This window comes from Brachyhypopomus gauderio, chromosome 3, assembly GCF_052324685.1.
Source record: "Brachyhypopomus gauderio isolate BG-103 chromosome 3, BGAUD_0.2, whole genome shotgun sequence".
Classification (NCBI taxonomy): domain Eukaryota; kingdom Metazoa; phylum Chordata; class Actinopteri; order Gymnotiformes; family Hypopomidae; genus Brachyhypopomus; species Brachyhypopomus gauderio.
Genome location: NC_135213.1, coordinates 11,269,877 through 11,291,024, shown reverse-complemented (window position 1 = coordinate 11,291,024; position 21,148 = coordinate 11,269,877). Strand labels below are relative to the sequence as shown.

The 21,148-nt window shown below is 44.6% G+C and overlaps 1 protein-coding gene across 5 annotated transcripts; it reads right to left on the bottom strand.

Annotated features, from left to right (window-relative positions):
* Positions 1-1,199: 1,199 nt before the first annotated feature.
* On the bottom strand, positions 1,200-20,756 carry slc38a10 (solute carrier family 38 member 10). 5 transcript variants are annotated; one of them, XM_076999491.1, is made up of 18 exons: positions 20,662-20,756; positions 20,098-20,340; positions 19,676-19,793; positions 19,469-19,514; positions 19,281-19,374; positions 18,974-19,117; positions 16,899-17,023; positions 13,981-14,083; positions 12,692-12,874; positions 11,415-11,526; positions 10,441-10,547; positions 9,058-9,211; positions 7,254-7,451; positions 6,680-7,075; positions 6,357-6,476; positions 5,315-5,335; positions 4,672-4,842; positions 1,200-4,320 (listed from the first exon to the last, which is right to left on the bottom strand). In XM_076999491.1, exons 2-18 carry the CDS (start codon positions 20,185-20,187, stop codon positions 3,338-3,340), a joined length of 3,165 nt encoding a protein of 1,054 aa, XP_076855606.1. In that variant the 5' UTR covers positions 20,188-20,340; positions 20,662-20,756; the 3' UTR covers positions 1,200-3,337. The 5 variants fall into 5 exon arrangements, with proteins under 5 accessions (XP_076855606.1, XP_076855605.1, XP_076855604.1 ...); XM_076999490.1 differs by lacking the exon at positions 16,899-17,023 and adding an exon at positions 17,705-17,829 and having other exon boundaries at positions 20,567-20,745; XM_076999489.1 differs by having other exon boundaries at positions 20,567-20,745.
* Between the last annotated feature and the right edge of the window lie 392 nt (positions 20,757-21,148).

The window sequence follows — 21,148 nt, the reverse complement described above, 5'->3', positions numbered from 1 at the left end:
CTGACAGGTATTTTCCTCTGTGGCTGGTGAACGTAATACATTTGAACATGATATAGATAAAAGAATGGAACTAACCATAACCAGACTGTTCATTTGCTTGAAACAGAAGGGCAAGGTGTGGGATTGCAGAAGTCAAATCAGGCATGATGAGTAATGAGGTGTGTTTCAGCTCTAAGGGTGGCACAACATGGCCCTAATTGCTTCTCTTGAATGTTTTTAAAGGGTACACTAAAAAGACAGCTTTGAAGAACTGCTGCTAGCTCAGGAGATGAACATAAAAGGCTGGCTGATTAATGTTTCAGCATGGGTTTCATGTCAGTAGCACCCCAAACGCTTAACACACTTCAACTTGCCACATATGGAAATGCAAGCTGCACTGGTGTTATTGACGCCTTGCTGCAAAACCCACACCCTTGTTAGCCACATGTTAATTGATGGAGTGGCCATAAAGGCAAGTCAGTAATGGCTTTGGATCAACATACAATCCAAAGAGCCAATTACAGAATGGGCAACCGTAAAAATAAATATGGAAGTTCTACTTAACTTCACTCAACTCTGACTGAATCATTGTATGTGACTTTTGGCTTCATGTGGTGTTGATTCTCACATTTCCAGTGGAGTACAAGGTGTTAATTAAAAGGGTCTGGTTCTGTAGAAATGGTTGTGTTCAGCCAGACATGGCTATTAACTTTAATGTTTGAAGGGAGTTATTGAATTTCAATATATTTTTCAGTTGCTAGTAACTTCATTTTCATTATTAGGGTTAAAAATATTTTAAGCACAATTGTGCAAACTTTTCAAAACACTTTATGCAAATTGAAAAATGATGCCCTACATCATAATTTTATAGAAGGATCAAGTTGTGTGTATCTGTCTTAAAATTGCACACAGCTAGAGTTAAATAATAAGTTTGAGCTTTTAGTTCACTAAATTGTTTTTTCGCAAGGAACGTTTTTGACATTTAAAATTCACAGTGACTTGGAACTGAAAACTGCATTAAAAGAAAGTCTTCAATGAGGGGGCAAATCCAGGTACGATGATGATAACACTGTCAACTGTATAATGCTGAATTTAGGGGAAAGTATGAATAAAATCCAATCTTTAAAGCAAATAAGATTAAAATCTCATTGGTAATGTGAAGTTAAACAATTGAAGCCATCATAACATTTTATGCACAAGATTTACACACAAAACCCACATTTAATAAAGAAACTTTATTTCTGAAACAAAGGATTTAGTTACCAATATTCCATTAAATTATTGCGTAAGAGAAAAGTATTCTAATATCCACATAAGTTTGAGTGTCAAAACACATTGTGTCATTAAAACACCTGAATATAACAATTATCTAAAACCTTAGCTGCAGTCGGATACATTTACAATGTGTACGATCTGTAAAATGGAGCAAGTGAAAGATTTCCAAAAACATAGAACTAAAGTTCAGTACTGTTTCACATATGCAACATCAACACTGTACTAATATGACCGACCCAAAAATAAATAAATAAATAAATGCCCCCAATGGAAGGTGTCAACCAGCACAAACATGCTAATTGAAGGAATGAAACAAGCTAAAGCCACAAACTCGTGAAGAGGCACAGACTGAAGAAGCAGGACTGTCACACACATTCACCATAGGTGTACCAGATCCAGAAGGCACTTGAAATATGAGCCACATACAGACTGTACAATGGAATATAAAAGTTGGAAATGGGGCAAAAAAAAATCTGCAGAACTAAAGAATTGCATATTTTTCAGCTCATTTCAAATGGGCTCCTGATTCAACATAACAAATGTGATAACCTTCACAAGATGTAGCTATGGTAACTCAACTCTCAAGCTCATACAAACAAAGCCAACCCCAAACAAAAATGGCAATCGATGCATAAACAAGGGCAGAGACATGCTAGTTTCGAGGATAAACTGGATAAACAATTTTTAAACGTGCAAGCTGCTGACAGTTCACTTAGCTATTTCATACAGAATACAAAGTCACCCTGGAAAGGAGAAAAATAAATTACATTTAGGTCTACAAAAATAGAACTTCTCAAACTTTGAATGACCAATATTACATTTTTGTGGTGCTACAGGTGTTTAACACCACCAAAGGATAATTTAAGTGTTCAAAGCACTTGAAAGCATTCCGAGTTGAGCCATATATATACCCAAGCTCCCCTATACCCAAGCTCCTCATATAGGCAATTGTCTTTTCAGTAATAAACCCTGATTTGTGAGGAAGGCATTGGCCATTACCTATCAGATATAATAGAAAGGAGAATTTTAAGAGGCAGTGTTGACTTTCGTAGCCTTCGAAATAAAGTTTTGACTGTTTGTGACTGATTGCAAGTTGATGGCAAGGAATAAAAATAATACATTTCTATTATTATAAACAAAACTATTTAAAGAACAGCAAAGCTGGCAGCCAGGGTGATTGTACAGTGTTCGGTCCAGGAATGAGGTTAAAGTATTATAAACATCTCTAACACAATTGCATTTCACTTTACAGAATATTTTATACAAAGCAATATGATCACCTTACTCTTTTTCTGACAGCGAAAGTACACTTATTTGACCTGGACACAACATAACGAAGTTAAGGTCCAAGATCTCATGGACATACCGCAATAGTAACAGATTTTTATCTTTGGAGGGGAACAGAAGAAATCTAGTTTGAACAGGTGTGGCCAACCACTTGGCAGAAAAAGAGGAATATAGAGTGTAGTAATGTAGACCCTCAAGTTCCTTGTGCTGAGCACTAGCATGGGATGTACATCAGTGTTAAATCTGTGACACAAGAGGCAATGAGAGGTGGATGTGAATTGGATGCTTTTATAGAGACATCAAGCCTTGCGGTGGTTGAAGATGGACTACAACCCATCACTGAAGATGTGTTCTAGTAGGAAAACATCAAAGGTAAAGAGAGAGCTCAAGGAAACATACAATGGTTGAGCATTTTGAAGCATCAAAAGTAATTTTTCAGGCTGATGCAGAAACTGTTTACTGGCGCGCTTTGCTTCAATACTCAGCGGTTATGACTGACAATTGATCCTGGTCAATTCAGAGTGCTCAGTTTAAGTTGCTATAATTAATTTCATGTAAACTTTACCACAGTATACTATGTATGGCATATTGCGTATCATTTAGTAGGAATGCTTCGCTGAAAATAACTTTTCTGGTATTCATTATCCTTCTGTTGATGAAAGATTCATCATGTGAGTGAAACACAGAAATATAGAAATATGGAGAGAGGCCCTTGGTCTCACAAAAAATGAACCATGGACGTGTGTGCTGATGTATATGACTGTGTGTGCTGAAACAATCATTGGGAGCAAACTTGCTACTCTGCACTCTGTCTTGACTTTGTCTGTTTGATCTGGCGGGAGTGGACCACGGCTTCGGCCATCAACTGGCCCTCCAGGGCTGCATGGAGGTCTGACCCCCCCAGGTCCAACAAGGGTTCGAGACCAGGCACCCTCCTCTCCTCGGCCCCCAGTGCCCTACGCCTCCTCCTCAGGTCTGCGCCTCCCTCCTCTTTGCTCTTCTTCTCGTCTTTCTTTGCCTCCTGAACAATGAGGTTCTCCTTCAAATCCCTGCCTTTCTTCACAGGCTCAGGCATGTGGTCCCGGTTAGCAGCCACCTCCTTGTTCCCGCTGTCTCGCCGGTCAATGATCTGCTGCAGCTGGACCAGCCTCTCCTCCTTCACCTGCATCATCTGCACCTTCTCCGCACGCTTCACCAGCTCATTATCGGTCTCGTCTTTCTCTCTCTTCAGCCTCTCTGCTTCCAGCCTCTCCTTCTCCAACCGTTCTCTCTCTTGGCGGACACGTTCCAGCTCCTGCTCCCTGGCAAGCTTCTCCTCCCTCTCCTTCTCCTTCTGTTCTTTCTCGATCCTGGCCAGGACGTCCTTCTCGATTATCTCCTTTTCTGCTACTTTTTCTCCATTCGCTGGTATATCTTGGAGAGGTTCGGCCCTGCGGAGGGGCACGCCTCTAGCACCCAGCTCTTTCGTTTTGACCCCATCCATGGGCAGCGCTTCATTCAGGACCGCGTAATGCACCATTTGGGGAGGCTGCTTCTCTTTCTGTTGATTCTCCACGCCTCCCTCTTGTGCTGGCTGCGGTGGAGCAGCGTTCTCTGCCTCTGCTGCCATCTTCCCGCCGTGGACCATGACCGGGTCTTTCGGTTGTTGCTCTTTGACCTCAGCTTCATCTGCTCCATGTGCAGGTTCCTGTTGGTGCTCCAGGTCCAGGTTTGGAGCTCGGTCGTTCCCTGCTCCCTCAGCTACTACAGGCCCCTTGCCAACATCTGCTGCAACCTCAGCTGAAAGTACAAGATGACAACAGATGATGATGGATTACTATACCGCATTCTCTCACACACAGTCAGAGTATACATTTTCAGAGTATATTTATTTTACACCCACAAACCCCTATTTGTTTTATCCTTTTAGTGGATATCCAAGTAAGTTAATCAGATACTTAAGAGAGAAGTATGACTGAAACTTTTAACAAACACTGCTCAAGGCAAAGGTGCAACACTCACTCTGTACTGTATCAAAAAACCTATTAGGTTGAACACATGGTGTTCTGGCCTACACCTTGAATCAGACAGCTCACGTGTGTTTAGCTGAAGCCTTATTAACTATATTTTTAAACCTTTTAAAACGCTTACACTGACCTCCTACGACCTTTGACTCCTCCTCTTCATCCTTCTTCTGATGGATCTCTTTGTGTTGCTCCTCAAGGACGGCCAGTAGCTTCTCCTGCTGGTCCAGCAACCTCTTCTGCTGTTCCTGTTGATCTTTAATGACCTGGAGCAGCATGGCATGGTCCAGCGCGCCCTCTATAACAACACATTTAAAATACCTCCGCATCAAAGACCAGCATTTAGACACTACCATTAATACTGCCAACTGCAGATGGTTCACTGAATAATTATACCAATTCTTTCACATTTACAGTACAGTGTAAGTAACTAGAGGTAGTAGAGGTAAATCATCTCAACTTCCATCCACAGAAAAAGATGGATTTGTTTATTAAGAATTAGTTAAAATGTCTACTGTCATCGACTGATGTCAAAGCAAGAACAAAAAACACAAAAATATATATATATCTGGATGTTTGTTAAACTCATGCTTTCCTACTATGGATCTGAAGGGATACCAAACAAGTATTAGTAGGAAGGGACATTAATGTGTAGTAATGTAGTAATAATTTAGTACAGAGGTGTAGGCTCGAGTTCTGCTAGAACAAAACTGTGTTAGAAATCAGTGGGAAAAGATTAGAGCAGTCTAGGGAGAAAGAGAGACTCATACCTGCAACGATCTTTTTAATCACTGTGGCAGGAGTCCGTGGTACAACAGAGGAGTGGAGCAAGAGACAGAAAGGAACAGACAGAGCTCAGAGGGCCTTAAGAGTGTCTTAATCAACGTCAGCAAGGCAAGCAAGAGGAACAGTAGTAATTCACTGACTTCTCATGCTATTTCATCAGAATAAAGGTGACCGTGCTGTGATGCAAGGCCAGTTTGCAGAGACTTGAGAAAACAACATGATTCATTTGTGGAATGAAGTGGGGAGAGAGAGAGGGGGAGAGAGAGAGAGCGGAGGCCTGCTGATGAACACAGGAAACGTCAGCCATCGTCTGCGCAGTGTAGACCACAGCTCAAAAGAAGTGGATACTTACATGCATGTTTCATATGTCTCTCCTCTCTCTCTCTCTCTCACACACACACACACACACACACACACACAAGCACAAATGCACACATGCGGTACTACTTAGACATCATGGTCAGGTTCTAGACTGACAGCCATTTCTGAGCAGAGCGCAAACACGTGAGTGAACAGATCAAGATATACATGCACCCAACATACGTGTATCACTCTCTCTAACACATGAACACACGGTACTGGGGCATCATGGGAATTTAGTCTTGTTTTTCTTTTTTAGCATTCCATTCCCGAAACACTAAAAAGCTCTATCAGACCCTGGCACAAGTTTTCTAATATAAAGTCAAATACACAGACACACACACACACAGACACAGACACACACAGCTGTGCTCACTACAGCACACAGACAGGATAACAGTTCTGGTTGGTAGCACAAGAACTGAGAGGCAGTGCAATAAATTTGTCTGAATATACATCATTGAAAGGCAAAACTAATACAGAACCTTCTGTATAATACTTTAGTCTTAATACTTTAAAGCCACGTCATGCATACATAGCAATTACATTAGCTTAAGTTGTTTATGTTGCACAACAGTGCATCTCAGAGGTGATTCTCCAGGCACATGAGGTCATGCCTGGGTCTGCTGAGTCTATCCAGCTCTCTGATGGAGTGGAAAAACATACCCTCCATCTTGTCTCCATCACCGTCCTTGATCTCTTTCCCATCTTGGCTGTTGTCATCTTTCTGCTCTGGAGCGAGAGCCCCGTTACCTGCCTCAGCCCCAGGGGCCACTGCTTCAGCCTCTGTGGGTTAGTCAGTGCAGGTGTGTATGTTAAAACCACACCAACCCTCAGAGCTGAAGCCATCTCGGTCTCAGCAGGTTAAGGGATAATACACACACACACACACACACACACACACACACAAACATACACACACACACACACACACACACACAGGTGAATGTCTAATAAGTCTAATGTCCATCGTTCTCAACGATACTCACGTTTCCCATCCACAGGAACAGCTTCCTTTTTAACCCTCTCCTCAGATTCCTTTACAGGTGCCGCACCATCTTCAGCCTGCTGTCCTAAAGGTGCCTGATCAACGTCTTTCCTCACCACCACCACTTGCTGAAGCTGCTTCTGGTCCTCCATCTTCACCTGAACCTCATTGGCTGCGTTCTCGGAACCTTCCTGCTTCTTAGGCTCCTCCCCCTGCTTCACCACGTCTCGGGCCATCTCTTGCCCTGCCCCCTGAACGGCCAGCTCCTCCCCTTTTCTGGCAGGCTGGTTGTTTCCGTCGGCGAGCTCCTGCTGGTTTTTGCGCTCCTCTATGTGAACCTCGTCGTGAGGAATGGGAGGTTCGTGCCGATGGGCCTCTACGTCAGGCACCGCAACTCCTGGAAGGAAGATGTAGAGACGGAGAGCTGATACAAATGGACAGACACCATAACAAAAGGCAACAGACCACAGAACAAAGGAACCATAAGCGCTGTACACCAGAGTATATGCTGGCCTGTATATGTTGGCCTGTAATCTCTAGACACAGCGTTTTTGTTTGGAGTTATGCCGCGTTACCTGCGTCGGGGCGGTCCAGCTGCACTTCCTCTTTCTTCTTCCTCTCAGACGCCTCCACAGGTCCCATTATCTGCGGAGGCTCGGCTGGGGCCTTCTCCACTGGCGCCACCATCTGGCCTGGAGGAAGGACCTGCTCCACATCAGACTTCTGCTTCTCGAGCCCTTCTGCTGGCACAGGGGCTACTGGGCTTTCATGAGCTGAACCCAGAGAACACAGTTGGCAACGAGCGTTCATTAAACAAAGCTGTAATCTATGCAATGTGTTGCGAGGTCTGATTTAAAACACATGCTGTTTTGATCCCTGCGGAAGACGCGAGACACGGACTCTGAGCAGCAGAGGGCAGCAGAGTCCAGGTACTGCTCACAATACTGCACAATACTGCTCACAATACTGCAGAAAACAGGTAGTCATTTGGAATTCTATTGGAGATAAGAGATAGATGGATGCACAGTGTTTTCCATATAACCTTGCCTTTTGTCCTGAGCAAAGGAGCCTTTGAATATTTACACTATCCACATCTTCCTTTGTCCTGAGGCTATGGCTTTTTTTTCCCATCGCTGAAAATGCATGGAGCGTTATGCTCAATTTGATTTACACTGCCAACATCACTGAATAGTTTTGATGTAGATGCATGTAAAAATATATAGACTCTACACAATAAATTCTGAGGTGACAATATATAACACAGAAACTCAGAAAAAAACATATCTAATTAATGGTCTAATCCTTCGAATCATTTGAATCTTATACTGTATAACATTTTACCAACGTATAGGAACGGTGCACGTCTGAGCAGGTCAACTTTCAAACAAAAATTCAAATAAAACAAATAATAATAATTTAGGATAATAATAAATAATAATAATAATAATAATAAAGGATTGTATAATCATATTCCATATGACCATATAATTCAATTAATCAAACTGGAAAAAAAAATGTATTAATAAATCTGCATGTCATTTGTTAGCATGACATGCTAGACCGACCCACTGTCATAAGGAATCCATTTTACCCATTATAACCTCAAGAGACATAAAAGCAACAGAAGGGAATGGGCCAGCAAGAACAAGTGCGAGTGAGTGAGTGAAAGTAAAGGAAAGCACGGATGGGTGCCGTCCCGCGTCTGCAGACCCACAGCTCCACATGGCTGCGGGCAGCAGACGTTTCTACTCACTCCCCCATTCACACTCACTCCCTCCCTCCCTCCCAGAGTCCTGCGTTTCCACACAGCTGCCCGCACCAGCACGCCGTAAACAGGAAACAGGTGTGGAAGTGGGTGTCCGCTTGGTGATAAATGCCAGTGTCAGTCAGGGGGATGGGAGGGGGTAGAGAGAGAGAGAGAGAGAGAAAGAAAGAGAAAAGGGGAAGAGAGAGAGAGAGTGACAGAGAGAGAAGCAAGAGAAGTGAGAATGAAGAAAGGGGCTGTTGGGATATAAAGCTGTCTGAACTGCCCTTGTGCACTTTTTTATGGTCCTCGTCCCTTTATACAGTGGGGGGAATTTGAATCCCTCCGTCATTTCCTCTGCCCTCTCGCGTATTTGGATGCCCTCCCGTCCCTCCTCCCCTGGCTGGAGCTCGAACTGGAAAACGCCAGCGGCCGTCGCTGCTCTGGGACGGAGCGCGCTCAGGTTTGAAGGGCATCATTCAGGTCACAGGCCTACTTTTGGAGCCGGTGCCCGCCCTCCCTACACCTGTCGTTCACTTGAAGCCACCCCCCCATCTCCCCCCCCCCCCCCCCCCCCCATCTCCCCCTTTCCAGTGTCTGACTGCTCCCCATTCTCTCCCACAGCGATGTCGTACCAGGGTGTTTGGGCAGGTCCGGCACGGCGAAGACGGCCGCTTTCTCGTTGGCAAGGACGTCAGGCTGTGGTGCTGGCTGAGCCGGGTCGCTGGATATGGACATAGTGGTGAAGGTACTCAGGAGCAGGATCCCGAGGCCGACCCACAGAACCAGCTACCCAGACAGAGAGAAGGAGGAAAGAGAAAGAGAAACCTGATGAACAACTATTTTCTCCTATCCCTTCACAATGGTCGACATGATTAATTTCACTATAAACTGGCAGATACTGCCAGTGTGTTCATTAACAGCGTTTCAAACGGAGGTGAAATCTATTAAAGGAGGCCATCTCTAAGGCCATCCAGCCATCACGGTATCTCCAGACTCTCGGGTATTTTTTGGCACCAGTGGCATAAGAAGCTTCAGGCCACTTGGCATGAAAAAGGGGCACCATCCTGGCCGGGGGGCATTACTCTCTCATGCCAACCCAAACATCTGTTGTGGCCATTATGGGGTGTGGGGAACAATTGCTAATTTGCTAATTTTCTTTTGTGCCTTCCCCAAATTAGGAGTACCAACCTTTTGGGCAGACACCACTGGCTAGACAAAGTTAATGGGCAGGCTAAGAGAGGCTAAGAGAATGGTCATCGGTCCATCATCAGTCCGTCACGCCTGTGGGCACAGTGCTGTCCCATCAGTTTGGGCAGCATGAAGAACAACTAATTCCACAGTACTGCATGTTCAGCAACTGCCCCATACCACCCCAACACCCCCCCCCCCCCCCTGTGTAAAGTGCACGGAATGGGCAAAAATGGACGAATCAAACAAGCTAAAGTGTGATTTATTCAACATAAACTATATTGGATGTTGGCTTTGTTCCATCGGACTGCCGTCGCAGTGGAGATGCGAGTAATTAAGGCTAAAGATGGAGGAGATGCAGGAGCCCAAGGCACTAAGACGCTGCATGAACTCGCTCTCACACACCCGCCACACATGAAGTCAACATCTGTGTGCACCTCTACTAATGACATTCTACATTAAAGAGAGAAAGTAGTGTATACACGCTCATGAGCTCACACACATGCACACCGCGTCTGTATGCATTTTTCTCAGCACATCCTAGAAAGACTCTCGGTTCCCTTTTATATTGTGCTCATTTCTTAGTATGACGTCCAAGCCACACGGATACGCCCCGACGCTGAAGGACCAAACCGTCCTGCTCCGTCAGTACCAACAGGAGACTGATGCTCTAATGCTTTTAGTCTCAGCTGAAGCTGCACTGATGGATTACAGTGTAAGAGGGGCCATGAGACCGGTCTGAAGTCAACACACAAAAGGTAATCGCTCAAAAGGGACTTTCAGACAGACGGATACTCAGCGCAGACGGGCTACTTTGTGTGCAGTACCTGCGCGGTGAGGCCACTCCTCATGATCTTCCTGTAGATGAGAGCAGGGCAGATAAAACAGATCAGGCTGCCCATAGTGGCTCCAGTCAGACCCAAGATAGTCTCCACTGGAACACACACACACACACACACACACACACACACACACACACACACGCCATTATGCATCACATAACATGCATTTTACGCACTAGCACTTATATTATCAGGATTATAATCACCGCAGCTGAACACAAACATAAATACACCATTTTTTAAATGTGACCCCCCTCTACACTTAGCTATTAATCACTGCTCCCCGTCATGTGGAGAATATCCGGTCGAATCTCTTGAATCGCTGCACCAGGCTTCCATCACTACTCCTCCAAACCTCTTGCCATCTTTCCCCCCGTGCTGCCCTCACACTGCCCGTCTGGGCACAAGGCCCATGGAGCATCTTTCATCCTAAGAGCAGCCATATTGTTTCACTCAAATTTATGCCCTGCGGTGGCCGTTTCCCCATGGCTGGATTTGTGGCTACAAATTTGTGGCTCCACTGGCGGGCAGTGGAGCCATCATGGAGGACAGAGCTATGCCTCCCTTCAATCCCCTTTGTGTGTCTCGCCCTCTCCCACTCTATTAGGCTAATTGGGTCCACAGAGCCAAGCAGAACCTATGCCAACAATAGCCAATCTCCACAAAGCATGAATAAAACATGAGCCATCTCCTCTCTAAAGATGCCCCTCTTTACTGTCTCGCTTTACTGATAAAGGATGAGCGATTCTGAGAGGGAGGAGACGGTGTGACGGGGCATCTGATGGAGAGCAGCTTTAAAGAATGGCCTGAACTGGAGGGTGTGACGTCGGCGCACGTGACACGAGGATGGCGTCGGCGCACGTGACGCGCGTCGCCGAGGTCGAATCGGCCTCGCGTGCAAATTGAAACCAGCAGATACACGCACAGACGTGGACGAAGACATGAACCTGCTTACTAACCATTCGGGATGAGGATGCCTCCCAGCATGGTCCCGAAGACGATGCACAGGGTGATGCACTTGAAGCGAAGAGGCGGCATGTACCCGCCTGAGGCGAAGGTCCCGTCCTTCTGCTGCGAGAGGCCACGAGGGGACAGCGTGATTAGCTACGACTGCGTGTGATTTACTGAAGCAAAAAAGGTTTCCCCCCCCTACATCCCTATATATGCGACTACGCGCAAATACTGCAACATTTACGTGACGTATGGGATTCGGTACGAGGCATTATCTGAACGACTCGGTAACTGTTTTGCCAACGGGGCCAAAACATGCGGCGTGTCTGAAGGGCGAAGCCAGCCCGGTTGCTCCGTCCAGCGCCCGAGCTGACTCAGCACTGTGGCGGGAAGACGGAGGGCCAGTGTCCTGGCAGCTTTATGGGGGAGCTCTCTCCATCTATCGCCGGCTTTTATTTCCCCCCTGAATCTGTCTGCTTGGTAGCTGCTGTCAAACAGCTTACATCACCGCCCCCAAGCGCCACACGCTGGCCGGCGCCATGCTGCGGCTGGCGGGGGGTTGGGGGGATTTTCTGACTCCACCTTGGTCTGAATGGTGGGTACAGAAGAGGTGATCACACCCTGATAGTTGTCTGGTTGTTTGCTTTGTACACTCTGAATAGCACTACTAATTGGTTCTTGATGAATAATTTGACCTGGCAAATATTTGTTAGTCCTTTCTCAGTGTTTATGAGTAGGGCTTGATTTAAGGGGAACATCAGGGAATTCCATCACCCCAGCTTAGAAAAATCCTTTTGATCAAAATCGTATTATGTAAGATGGTTTGGTTCACCATAGCTCTGATCCTGTCAGGCACAGGACGTGTTATTTGATTTCCCACCCCGACCTCCTAAAGTGAACCCAACCATCCCACATGAACTTTTTGTTTGTGTTCGTTTTACAGTTTTTTCTTATAAACTATTTGCATAAAGATTGCAATAAATTAAAAGCAAAGCAACATTATTCATTATGTCTCCTGTGTGGACCAGAGGACGACGGAGGTAGTAGAATCCTTATCTGTTCTCATAGTTGGAGTTACCAGTGCAAGGAAGAAAGTTTAGCCTAGTTTAAGGCCTGTGTCACAGAAATATATTAGCGTCATTAACCTCAAAATGTCAACATACAGAACAGTGTCTGTTCAAGAAGCTTCCACTCAATTCTACTCCCTGAAACACGGGCTTCACAAACAGCAAGCTGGTGCGGCAATCCAGGCAATACGAGGATCGACGATTAGGTCCAGACTCACCTGATGCTCAAACAGCATGGTGTTGATGGCCTGTCTGCAGGGCAGGATCATCATGGGGAAGCCTACCGCCACAGACATCATGAAGCCCACTCGGATCATCTCCGTGACCAGGTTCGAGGGGAAGTTCATGAGCACGTTCCCAGCAATGGTGTCTGTAAAGCTAACGTAGCCAAAGAAGCCCACCTGTAGGCAAGAGTGGGGACAGACAGAGCAGGATAAGAAGGTTTAGAGCAGCACACAACAATAGCTGCCAAACGGTGAAATGCACATGCGTAATTCTTGGCAAAAAATTACAGTTATAGCTCGAGACCTTCATGGCAGCCTTGGTTAGACACTGCCACAAATCGTCCACAAGCCTCGGTCTGCCATGCCTTTCTGATGACCTCCCAACTGTTAACGATGGCGCAATATCATGTATATTTGAAGAAACAATAGCGCAGAACTTTGCAGGGAACACACGTTTTCCAAAGCCGTTTTGATCCCATTTGCCCCTGAACGCTCACAGCAAAGATACAAAGCAGCAGGACTCTCCTCTCCAAATCGGCCTTGATCTCGGCACAGATGCAGATAGACGGTTCCTCCAGGAACAGCAGCAGACAGGAGTCCTTGAGACCACCCCCTCCCCCAAATCTCACCACATCCTACATTTGTTCAGGGATATAGAGTGAAAGCTACGAAACACAAAAACGGGACGGCGGGACCAGCTGGAAAGCACATGAAAGCGCCATTAGCTCTCAAGGTAACCCATACACACTGCCGTGTGGAATAGAGGGTTGGGTAAAGAACAATCAGGTGGTGTGTTAAATAGCGTTCCACATGCAGATCTACTGGAAATATTTATGGAGCACTGACGGAGGGCTGGTGTCCCAGACTGATGATGAAGTGGGTTGATGTTTATGGGGTGGGAGACGGGACATTCGGACTGATCCAGTCAGCCTCACCCCACCCACTCCTCTCGGTTTACACTGAGAGGAGCCACAGGGCATCTCTGGGTGCCAGAGGACTCGTCTGTGTTGTAGATGGAGATCGCAGGATCAACACACACCCAGTCTTTCCTCTCCTCATATTCTACACTCCCCCTTACTGAAGCCTCACCAGAGACAGAGATGCCAAGTGCACATTCAGTTTGGTTCCTAAAGAGGTTTTTGAATTCATTGATAAATAAGAAACAAGAATTACAACAATATTGAACTATTCCATCTAAATTATTATGATTTACCTAATGCCTCATCTTCAAACACACACACACACAAACACACACACACACACACACACACACACACACTTACAGTGATGTAAAAGGCGGTGACTATGTTGAGTGAAGAGGTAAAGATGGTGCTCATTCTCTTCACTGAGGGCTCCTCCAGGCTATCATATGTAGGCAGCACCTGCCTGTAGAAGAGAGGAGCTTTTATAACATTCACAACAAGCTCCACACACACCCCCTCTCAAAAACTACACAGTTCTCTAACAAGTTGCTACTTATGTCATAAAAATGAGTTGAATTGTACAATGTAATCATTACCAAATGGCTACGTCACATAGATTGTTTTGCATGCGGCCATAAAAATGAAGTTGTGGCCTTGTCAGTGTGTTGTATGTAATTCTGAACTGGGAGCCTGAGCACATGCGTGGACATGCAAGAGAAGAAGCAAAGGAGAAGGAGCAAAGCATGATGTTGACAGAGAAGCTCACAGAGAAGCTCACCGAGACGCTCACTGATGCTTTTCTTCAGATGAGCAGAAGGAAGAGAAAGAGAGAGAGTAATGGAGGGAATAGTGGAATAGACAAAAGATGAGGAGGCTACCTCTGAGAACAAAAAAATATATAAACAAAAACAAAGAAAAAAGGTGACACAAAGAACAAAAAAAAAAAAGAATTCCATATGCATCATCAGGACAACCAATTAAAGATTAAATGGAGGATTTACAATGGCTATATATTAGCAACAAGTGCTAGTCAGATTTTAGTACGTTATAAAGTTTGCTTGCAGCCTGAGCTTTTGTTTGGGCCCTCTTTCTCGACCCCACTCCCTGCACTCTCCCACACACAGTCTGAGCCCTTTCTCCGTTTTATTGGAATATACAGCACTGTGTTATGTGCTTTTAGCCAAAGCCTGGTCTAGAGCCAAAGGCCAGCCAATCACAGCCCTGGAGCCCTCTCACATTAAAAACCAGGAAAAGGAGGAGAGACACTTCGACTGAGCAATACGGGCAATCAATAGTCTTTACCGCCATGACACACGCACAGCATTTAGTCTGCCAGTGTCTCTTACCAGAATATGAGCTAGAAAACCCTCTCTTTACAAAAATACTGAGGGCGGACTGGCCGTGTGCATTTAACCAACAATTTCATACCTCTGAACAAGTGCTAATGAGTGTCTACATCATAAGAAACAGAAGTGCCATTATTTAGTGGTACTATTAATGACACCAGCTATGAAAACTGTTACTTGAGGTTTACATAACCTGTCATAATTGTATGCCAGACATTATATAACCGTGTTGACGAATTAGTGATATTTACAAATCAAGCAAATTTTCTGCATGCTAAGACAACACCTCTAAGTACTGAAACCTAATTTCAATTATGCATCGTCCCTTAACTTCTGCATTTCTACTAGTGTCTATAGAAAATCCACCAAGATCCAACCTAGACAAAGAGGAATTATATATCACTAGAAAACAAATTTGTTAAATTCATTCATTTGCACGCTATGTGGAAAACAGTAAAACAGAGTAAATGAGGAGGTGGTGAAAGTCTGTGGTCAGATCAGGAGTCAAGTGTCCTCAGATGTGGAGACCCTCCTCTCCTTTAAATGATATGGTCTAAGTGGCATCGTGTGTCACACTTTCTGACCACTGTCCAGAGGGCTAGAGCCAAGCTTCACTCATCACCATATGAGTGTCTGTTAGTGTGTCCGTGAGTGCGAGAGTGTGTGTGAGAGAGTACAGAGTGGGAAAGGGAGAGAGACACACAGACAGCACGTGTGTGTTTGTGTGTAGTGATGGTAACAGACAGCCTGAAGAGTGGCATTACATCATCACTGTACTCGTTAACACTGTAATCCACCACTTACACTTCCACCCAAACACTCTCTCTCAGTCTCAGTTTCTCTCTCACATGCAGAATCCAGAAACTACGACACACCTTTCACCCAAGCACTCTCCACTTCAGATACACACACACACACACACACACACACACACACACACACACACGTTGACAGGGAAAAGCTTGCCAAGAGACAACATGCAGATGGAGAGAGGGGGGGGGGGGGGGGGGGGGGGTGGAGTGATGAACGGACAAACAAAATGGAGAACGATCACATGACCACTTGACGTTTCAAACGCCTGAGTCAGCTGACTTAAGTTACCATCTCATTAACAATGTACATATTCACACCCAAACTGCAGTGTTAGCTTAAGCTGAGTCTAAAGTTGCAGATTTCACCAGAATGTGCCAAAGATCTCGATGAAGATCTTAATGATGTGGATATCAAATAACCTGATGACCTCATATCCACATTCACAAATCTCACCCCAACAAAGGCTGCTGTGTCTGACGCTAATGACAAAGATTAAAAGATCAGGTTCGAACGGTGCAGGTGAGTTAAAAAGATAATGAAGAGAGTCTTACTGAAGCGGGAACTGCCAGTAACTTGTTTAATTAGAACAGCTTAATTAAGAGGTAAGTAGACAGATATAAAAATTACACTAACAAAGTTAAATCTATTGGGTTTGATGGTATAAAGAAGAGACATCTTTCAAATGTTCAGATTCTTTTGAATCTACAAATCTAGACGCATGACGCATGAAATGTAGAAAAAATATTCTGTGAAGTCTTTCTTGTTGTAGTACATGATTCTTGCTTATGCTGTCTGCATTCATGGAAGTTAGTACTATTAGTGCCACAGCAGGATCCCACAAACAATCCAGACAAAAGCCAACAATCTGGCCGCCTGCAGTTCAGAATTGTGACAGATAACTGTTGAGGTCCATTTTCTCAGCATCAACAACCTGCAGTCTCTCCCCCGAGTCAAACCACACCCATTTGCTCGAAAGCTAATTTTGCATGAGAATAACGGAGCCCTGTCATCGCTAACCTCCCGGTGCTGCTTATCCAAGCCTCTACTTGAAGCCACTCTGACTACAGACACAAGGAGTGAGGAAGAAAGAGGTGGAGCAGGGGGGAGGGGAGTACTTACGACTGACAGGCGAATGCCATGCCACAGATAGGGATGCAGCGAAAGACGCCGTCCCAGCGTACGCAAATGACCCTGCTGAGCCACAGGCCACTGAGGAGGCCGTGTTTGAAGGAGGAGAGCACCATCTGTGGTGGAGGGGAGAGCAGCAGGTTTACAGCACATCTCACTAGAGGAGTGGAGACGGAGAGAGGAAGGTGAGAGCCTTCCACTGGGCCCATCGGCAAGAAAGAAGACCCAAAAGAGAGACGCTAAACGAGATAGCAGGCTAACGGAATTTCAACCGCACTACCTACTGACTGCATTCGTCAAACTCCCCATGGTTGACAAAATCAAAGCACCTGCACTTGTAGGTTTTGTCTACAGGCCAGTCCTTAATACCTGTAACGTACTATGAGGCTGTTTAGTTTATTTTGCTTTCCACCTGATAAACACATGGATGATAAGTGAGCCTATACAGGACATCGAGGGAAAAATAAGATGAAATAAAGGAAGTGGAAAGAAAAAAAAAGCTGGAAGACATGAAAGATAAACACGTAGAAGGTAACCACTTTCCCTTAAGAATCCCGTACACCTTCTGAACCATGAAACCACGAGCCCAGTCTATAAGCCTCGGTCAAAGCCACTTTGATGAGAAGGGGTAACAATGAGCTGGATGTCTCACGCACATACTCACACACGCACAAAATAAATACATAAAGACTTCTGACTGGTTTGGAGGGGAGGGGGCATGGCTGAGGGAGGGGATGCGGTGATCGGGTTGAGTCCATGACGGAATGGGGCTCCAGCCCGGGGCGTTGACTACTTACGGGTGGCAGCAGAACGTGGTGGCGATAATGGGCAGACACTGCACGACACCCCTCATGCGCCACAGGTGCACTCTCTCCACCCATGACCCACTGATAATGCCGTAACGCAGGGAAGACAAGACTATCTAGAAGCAGCAGAGACCCATCAGTGAAGCAGAGCACGAGGGGATCGAGGTCGTTCAGAAAGGGGGTAAAGGGAAGACACATTATGGTTAGAGGGTTAAAGGCCAGACTGACAAGGTCTGAATGGATTCCCGTCCCTGGAAGTTGGCCCAAATGTCTACATAATACGAAGATGCTACAGTCATATTTTGAAATAAGGCAATACAATGTATTTGAGTAAGATATCAGTCGCATTTTTCCATGCATATTATGCCCAGGATGTAAAAATTAGGCATCAAATACAACTCTGTAAAAACAGAGTTGTACCAGCACCATTACTGAAATTGGCAGTACAGCCAGGGCATATTACAGCAAATTTAAAACCACTAAAAACCTGAATTATGAGGGATTTATGCAAAGACATTACAATAAAGGCATTGGCTATAATATAGAAACATACATTAGCTTGTGATGGATTCAGCGAAATATTACAGGGCTTGCACCAACATGTGCATAATACATCATGTTTTAATAGTTTTGGGTGTTGGGGGGACGGGGGGGGGGGGGGGGGGGGGGACTACAAAGGGCACGAGGACCCTCACACCATAAGGGCCTCCTATGATTTCAGCTGAAAGTAATCCATGTTTAAAAATAACTATTAATTAAATAACATATGCCCAACAACAATAGACTGGATCAGAAAGTGGCCCCAGTGATACCAGAGTGTGTACCCAAGAACCCAAGAGATGTAAAAAGAAAACTGCTCTGTAATCTTAGAAATTATCGCAAACATTCGACAGGCTTGTCTTAACAGTAGCAGATGGTCATAACTCAATTTAGGAAACATAATGAACAGGATAGAAGCATTCAGGCAGAATGAGAGAGGCAGTGAAGATCAGACAGTCAAACGTCTGCTCCCGCCACTATGGAACCTGTTTAATACTGTTATTTAGAATTGGCCAATGAAGTCTCCTTTAATGTTACATAACTGTTAAGAACGTTTTGTGGAAATACGTTTTACTTAAGAAAGAATTTAAAACACTTCCTTTAAAGGGATTTAAATAACAGGACAGGCCTCATATCAAAAATAAAGACCCCAAAACAGAGCTTAACACTTCATAAATGTAAACATGACATACAATGTTACTCTCCCTGCAGGAGACTCACCGTAAACATGAAGAGGGTGTAGAAGATCAATGCCATGGCAGAGAACGACTGGAGAGACGCCATCATGTTTCTCTGCAGGCTCAGAGGGAGCACGATGAACATTGACACTGCGATCAGCAACAGGATGCGGAAACTGCCCGTCACCTATGGGGTTGGTGCGTGAATGAATATGGAAGACCAACACTGCAGTTGTACTGGATAGATACGGGCAGCTAACAAGTGTCTGTGTCAGGGTGCAACTGGCCATTACAATGAGGTACCTGATACCAAGTTAGCCAAGGGTATGTGAAGGAAAGACATTGGTTACCTGCAGACCTAACAGCTGGGCAAAGAAGTTGGATCCCAGGTCTGCGATGACCACATAGAATGCTATACATGTGCCCAGCATTAGGCCTATCATACTGAAGAAACAGAGCGACACGGAGAGAATGACTCCATCAAAGGTTTGATATCAACAGTCAAAAAAATGACTTGATCCAAGTGGATATATCTTACCTCAGTTCCACAAGTGCCTTGCCTGGTTTACCAAAAGAATGAAAAGCTGCAGAAAATATATATATTTTTACTTTTCGTGCTGCAGAACAAGACATTTATGTATTTATTCTACTCATAGCAGTGCAAATAGTAGTGTTGCACTAGTGGAACCTAAACATACATACAGAATCATCTTGCCACATGTCATTCTTAAAAGGTCATTCTTACCCAGACCAGCATAAGTCCGGCGTTTTGTATTACTGGCCGTGTGGACCAGGAACATACAGGACTGATGGGTCATCCATGAGCAGAAGAAAAGCAGCAGAGTGCCTAATACAATACCACACTACATGAAAGACAACAAGAAAACCAGAGGAGGCAGAAATAAATACGTTTATATAAATATTGTAAATTAATATGAATGATCAGTTGCACATAGATATAATCACTAGTTATCTAATAATAAACAGGAAGCAATAAGAACACCAATAAATCCACATGAAAAGCAAGACATAAACGTTTGACCATAAATGAAAGTTTGTCATGCTTTCTTTCTGAGACACATTAAATTTGTCTCCAGAAATATTTGCTGTTAGTCAGGTGTAGATTTCATGACAAGTAATCTTTGCAAGACTTCAGAAAGAGCTTACCTGTTTAAAGCAGAAGGGCATGGTCAACACACTGACCCCCACAATGCTGTTGACTACATTCATTATTAGACCCCAGTTGGAGGACGTCATTTTCGTCTGATGAGACACAAATATTATATCCTAAAGTTTATGGGGAAAGGCGTTTAATTTAGATAAGGTGTATATATATAAGGCGTATGTATAATCCAGCCAGTACAGTCCAGTTTCTCTTTGGTTCCCTTCATAGATGTGTGACGTGGCGCTCTGTGGACGCACAAAACCAAACACATGAGCCATGTTAACAAACAGGTAACTACAATTTAAAAGAAGGACGTAATAAGAGGAAATTATGTAGAATATCTCACATATGTAAGCATTAAAATTCCGACATATCGACTGTCTGAAATGTATATTTACAAACAAACGAGGCAGTAAACGTCATCAAGCCAGCTCATATAAGTATAACCACTAATGAAGTCTGGGTACGTACCACGTCCTCACTTTCACCTGCGACAGTGACTTCTATGTCACCATCGGGAGAGCTTATTTTTAAGAAACCTCCAATAATTAACACTCTATACTTACAGTATAATCATTTTAGGGAAAATAAACACGCTTCGGTGTCAAATACAACATATCCTTAATGTGGAACCAGGAAGTATACACAACGGAGCCGTTGGGGTAAACATGCTCTAACCTCTATGCTGCCCCCTGTGGTCAGGAGGCGAATACAATCTTGTGAGCTTGTTACTTCTCTTTTTCTGTGGTCTCTTTAGAAAAAAGTTAATCGTCTTTACAAAGTAGACCTTGGCAACTATTGTAATATTGAACTGAATCCACACTATATAAACGTTTTAAATGTGGCAATCAGTGCCCCTGTCTGCCATCACTTTGTACAGATTATGTGTTGTTATTTCATTTGGACAGAGTTTTGAGCAGGAAAAGGAAACAGGAACGAAGGATGTTGATCTACAACAGGAGCTTTGTGGAATTCAGGCTACAGGATCCTCTTGTGCCGTTAGCAGTTCAGCTGATGAAGCAAGGTTGTGCACACCAAACGGGCATTAAGGTA

What these genes read in the sequence shown, in the direction of transcription:
- slc38a10 (XM_076999491.1), bottom strand. Translation starts at nt 20,187, where the DNA reads ATGACGTCCTCCAACTGGGGTCTAATAATGAATGTAGTCAACAGCATT. An exon ending in CCGGACTTATGCTGGTCTGG is followed by an intron (nt 19,515 to 19,675) that starts GTAAGAATGACC and finishes TATTTTCTGCAG; the next exon opens with CTTTTCATTCTTTTGGTAAA. An exon ending in AGGCATCCTCATCCCGAATG is followed by an intron (nt 10,548 to 11,414) that starts GTTAGTAAGCAG and finishes TGTGTGTTCCAG; the next exon opens with TGGAGACTATCTTGGGTCTG.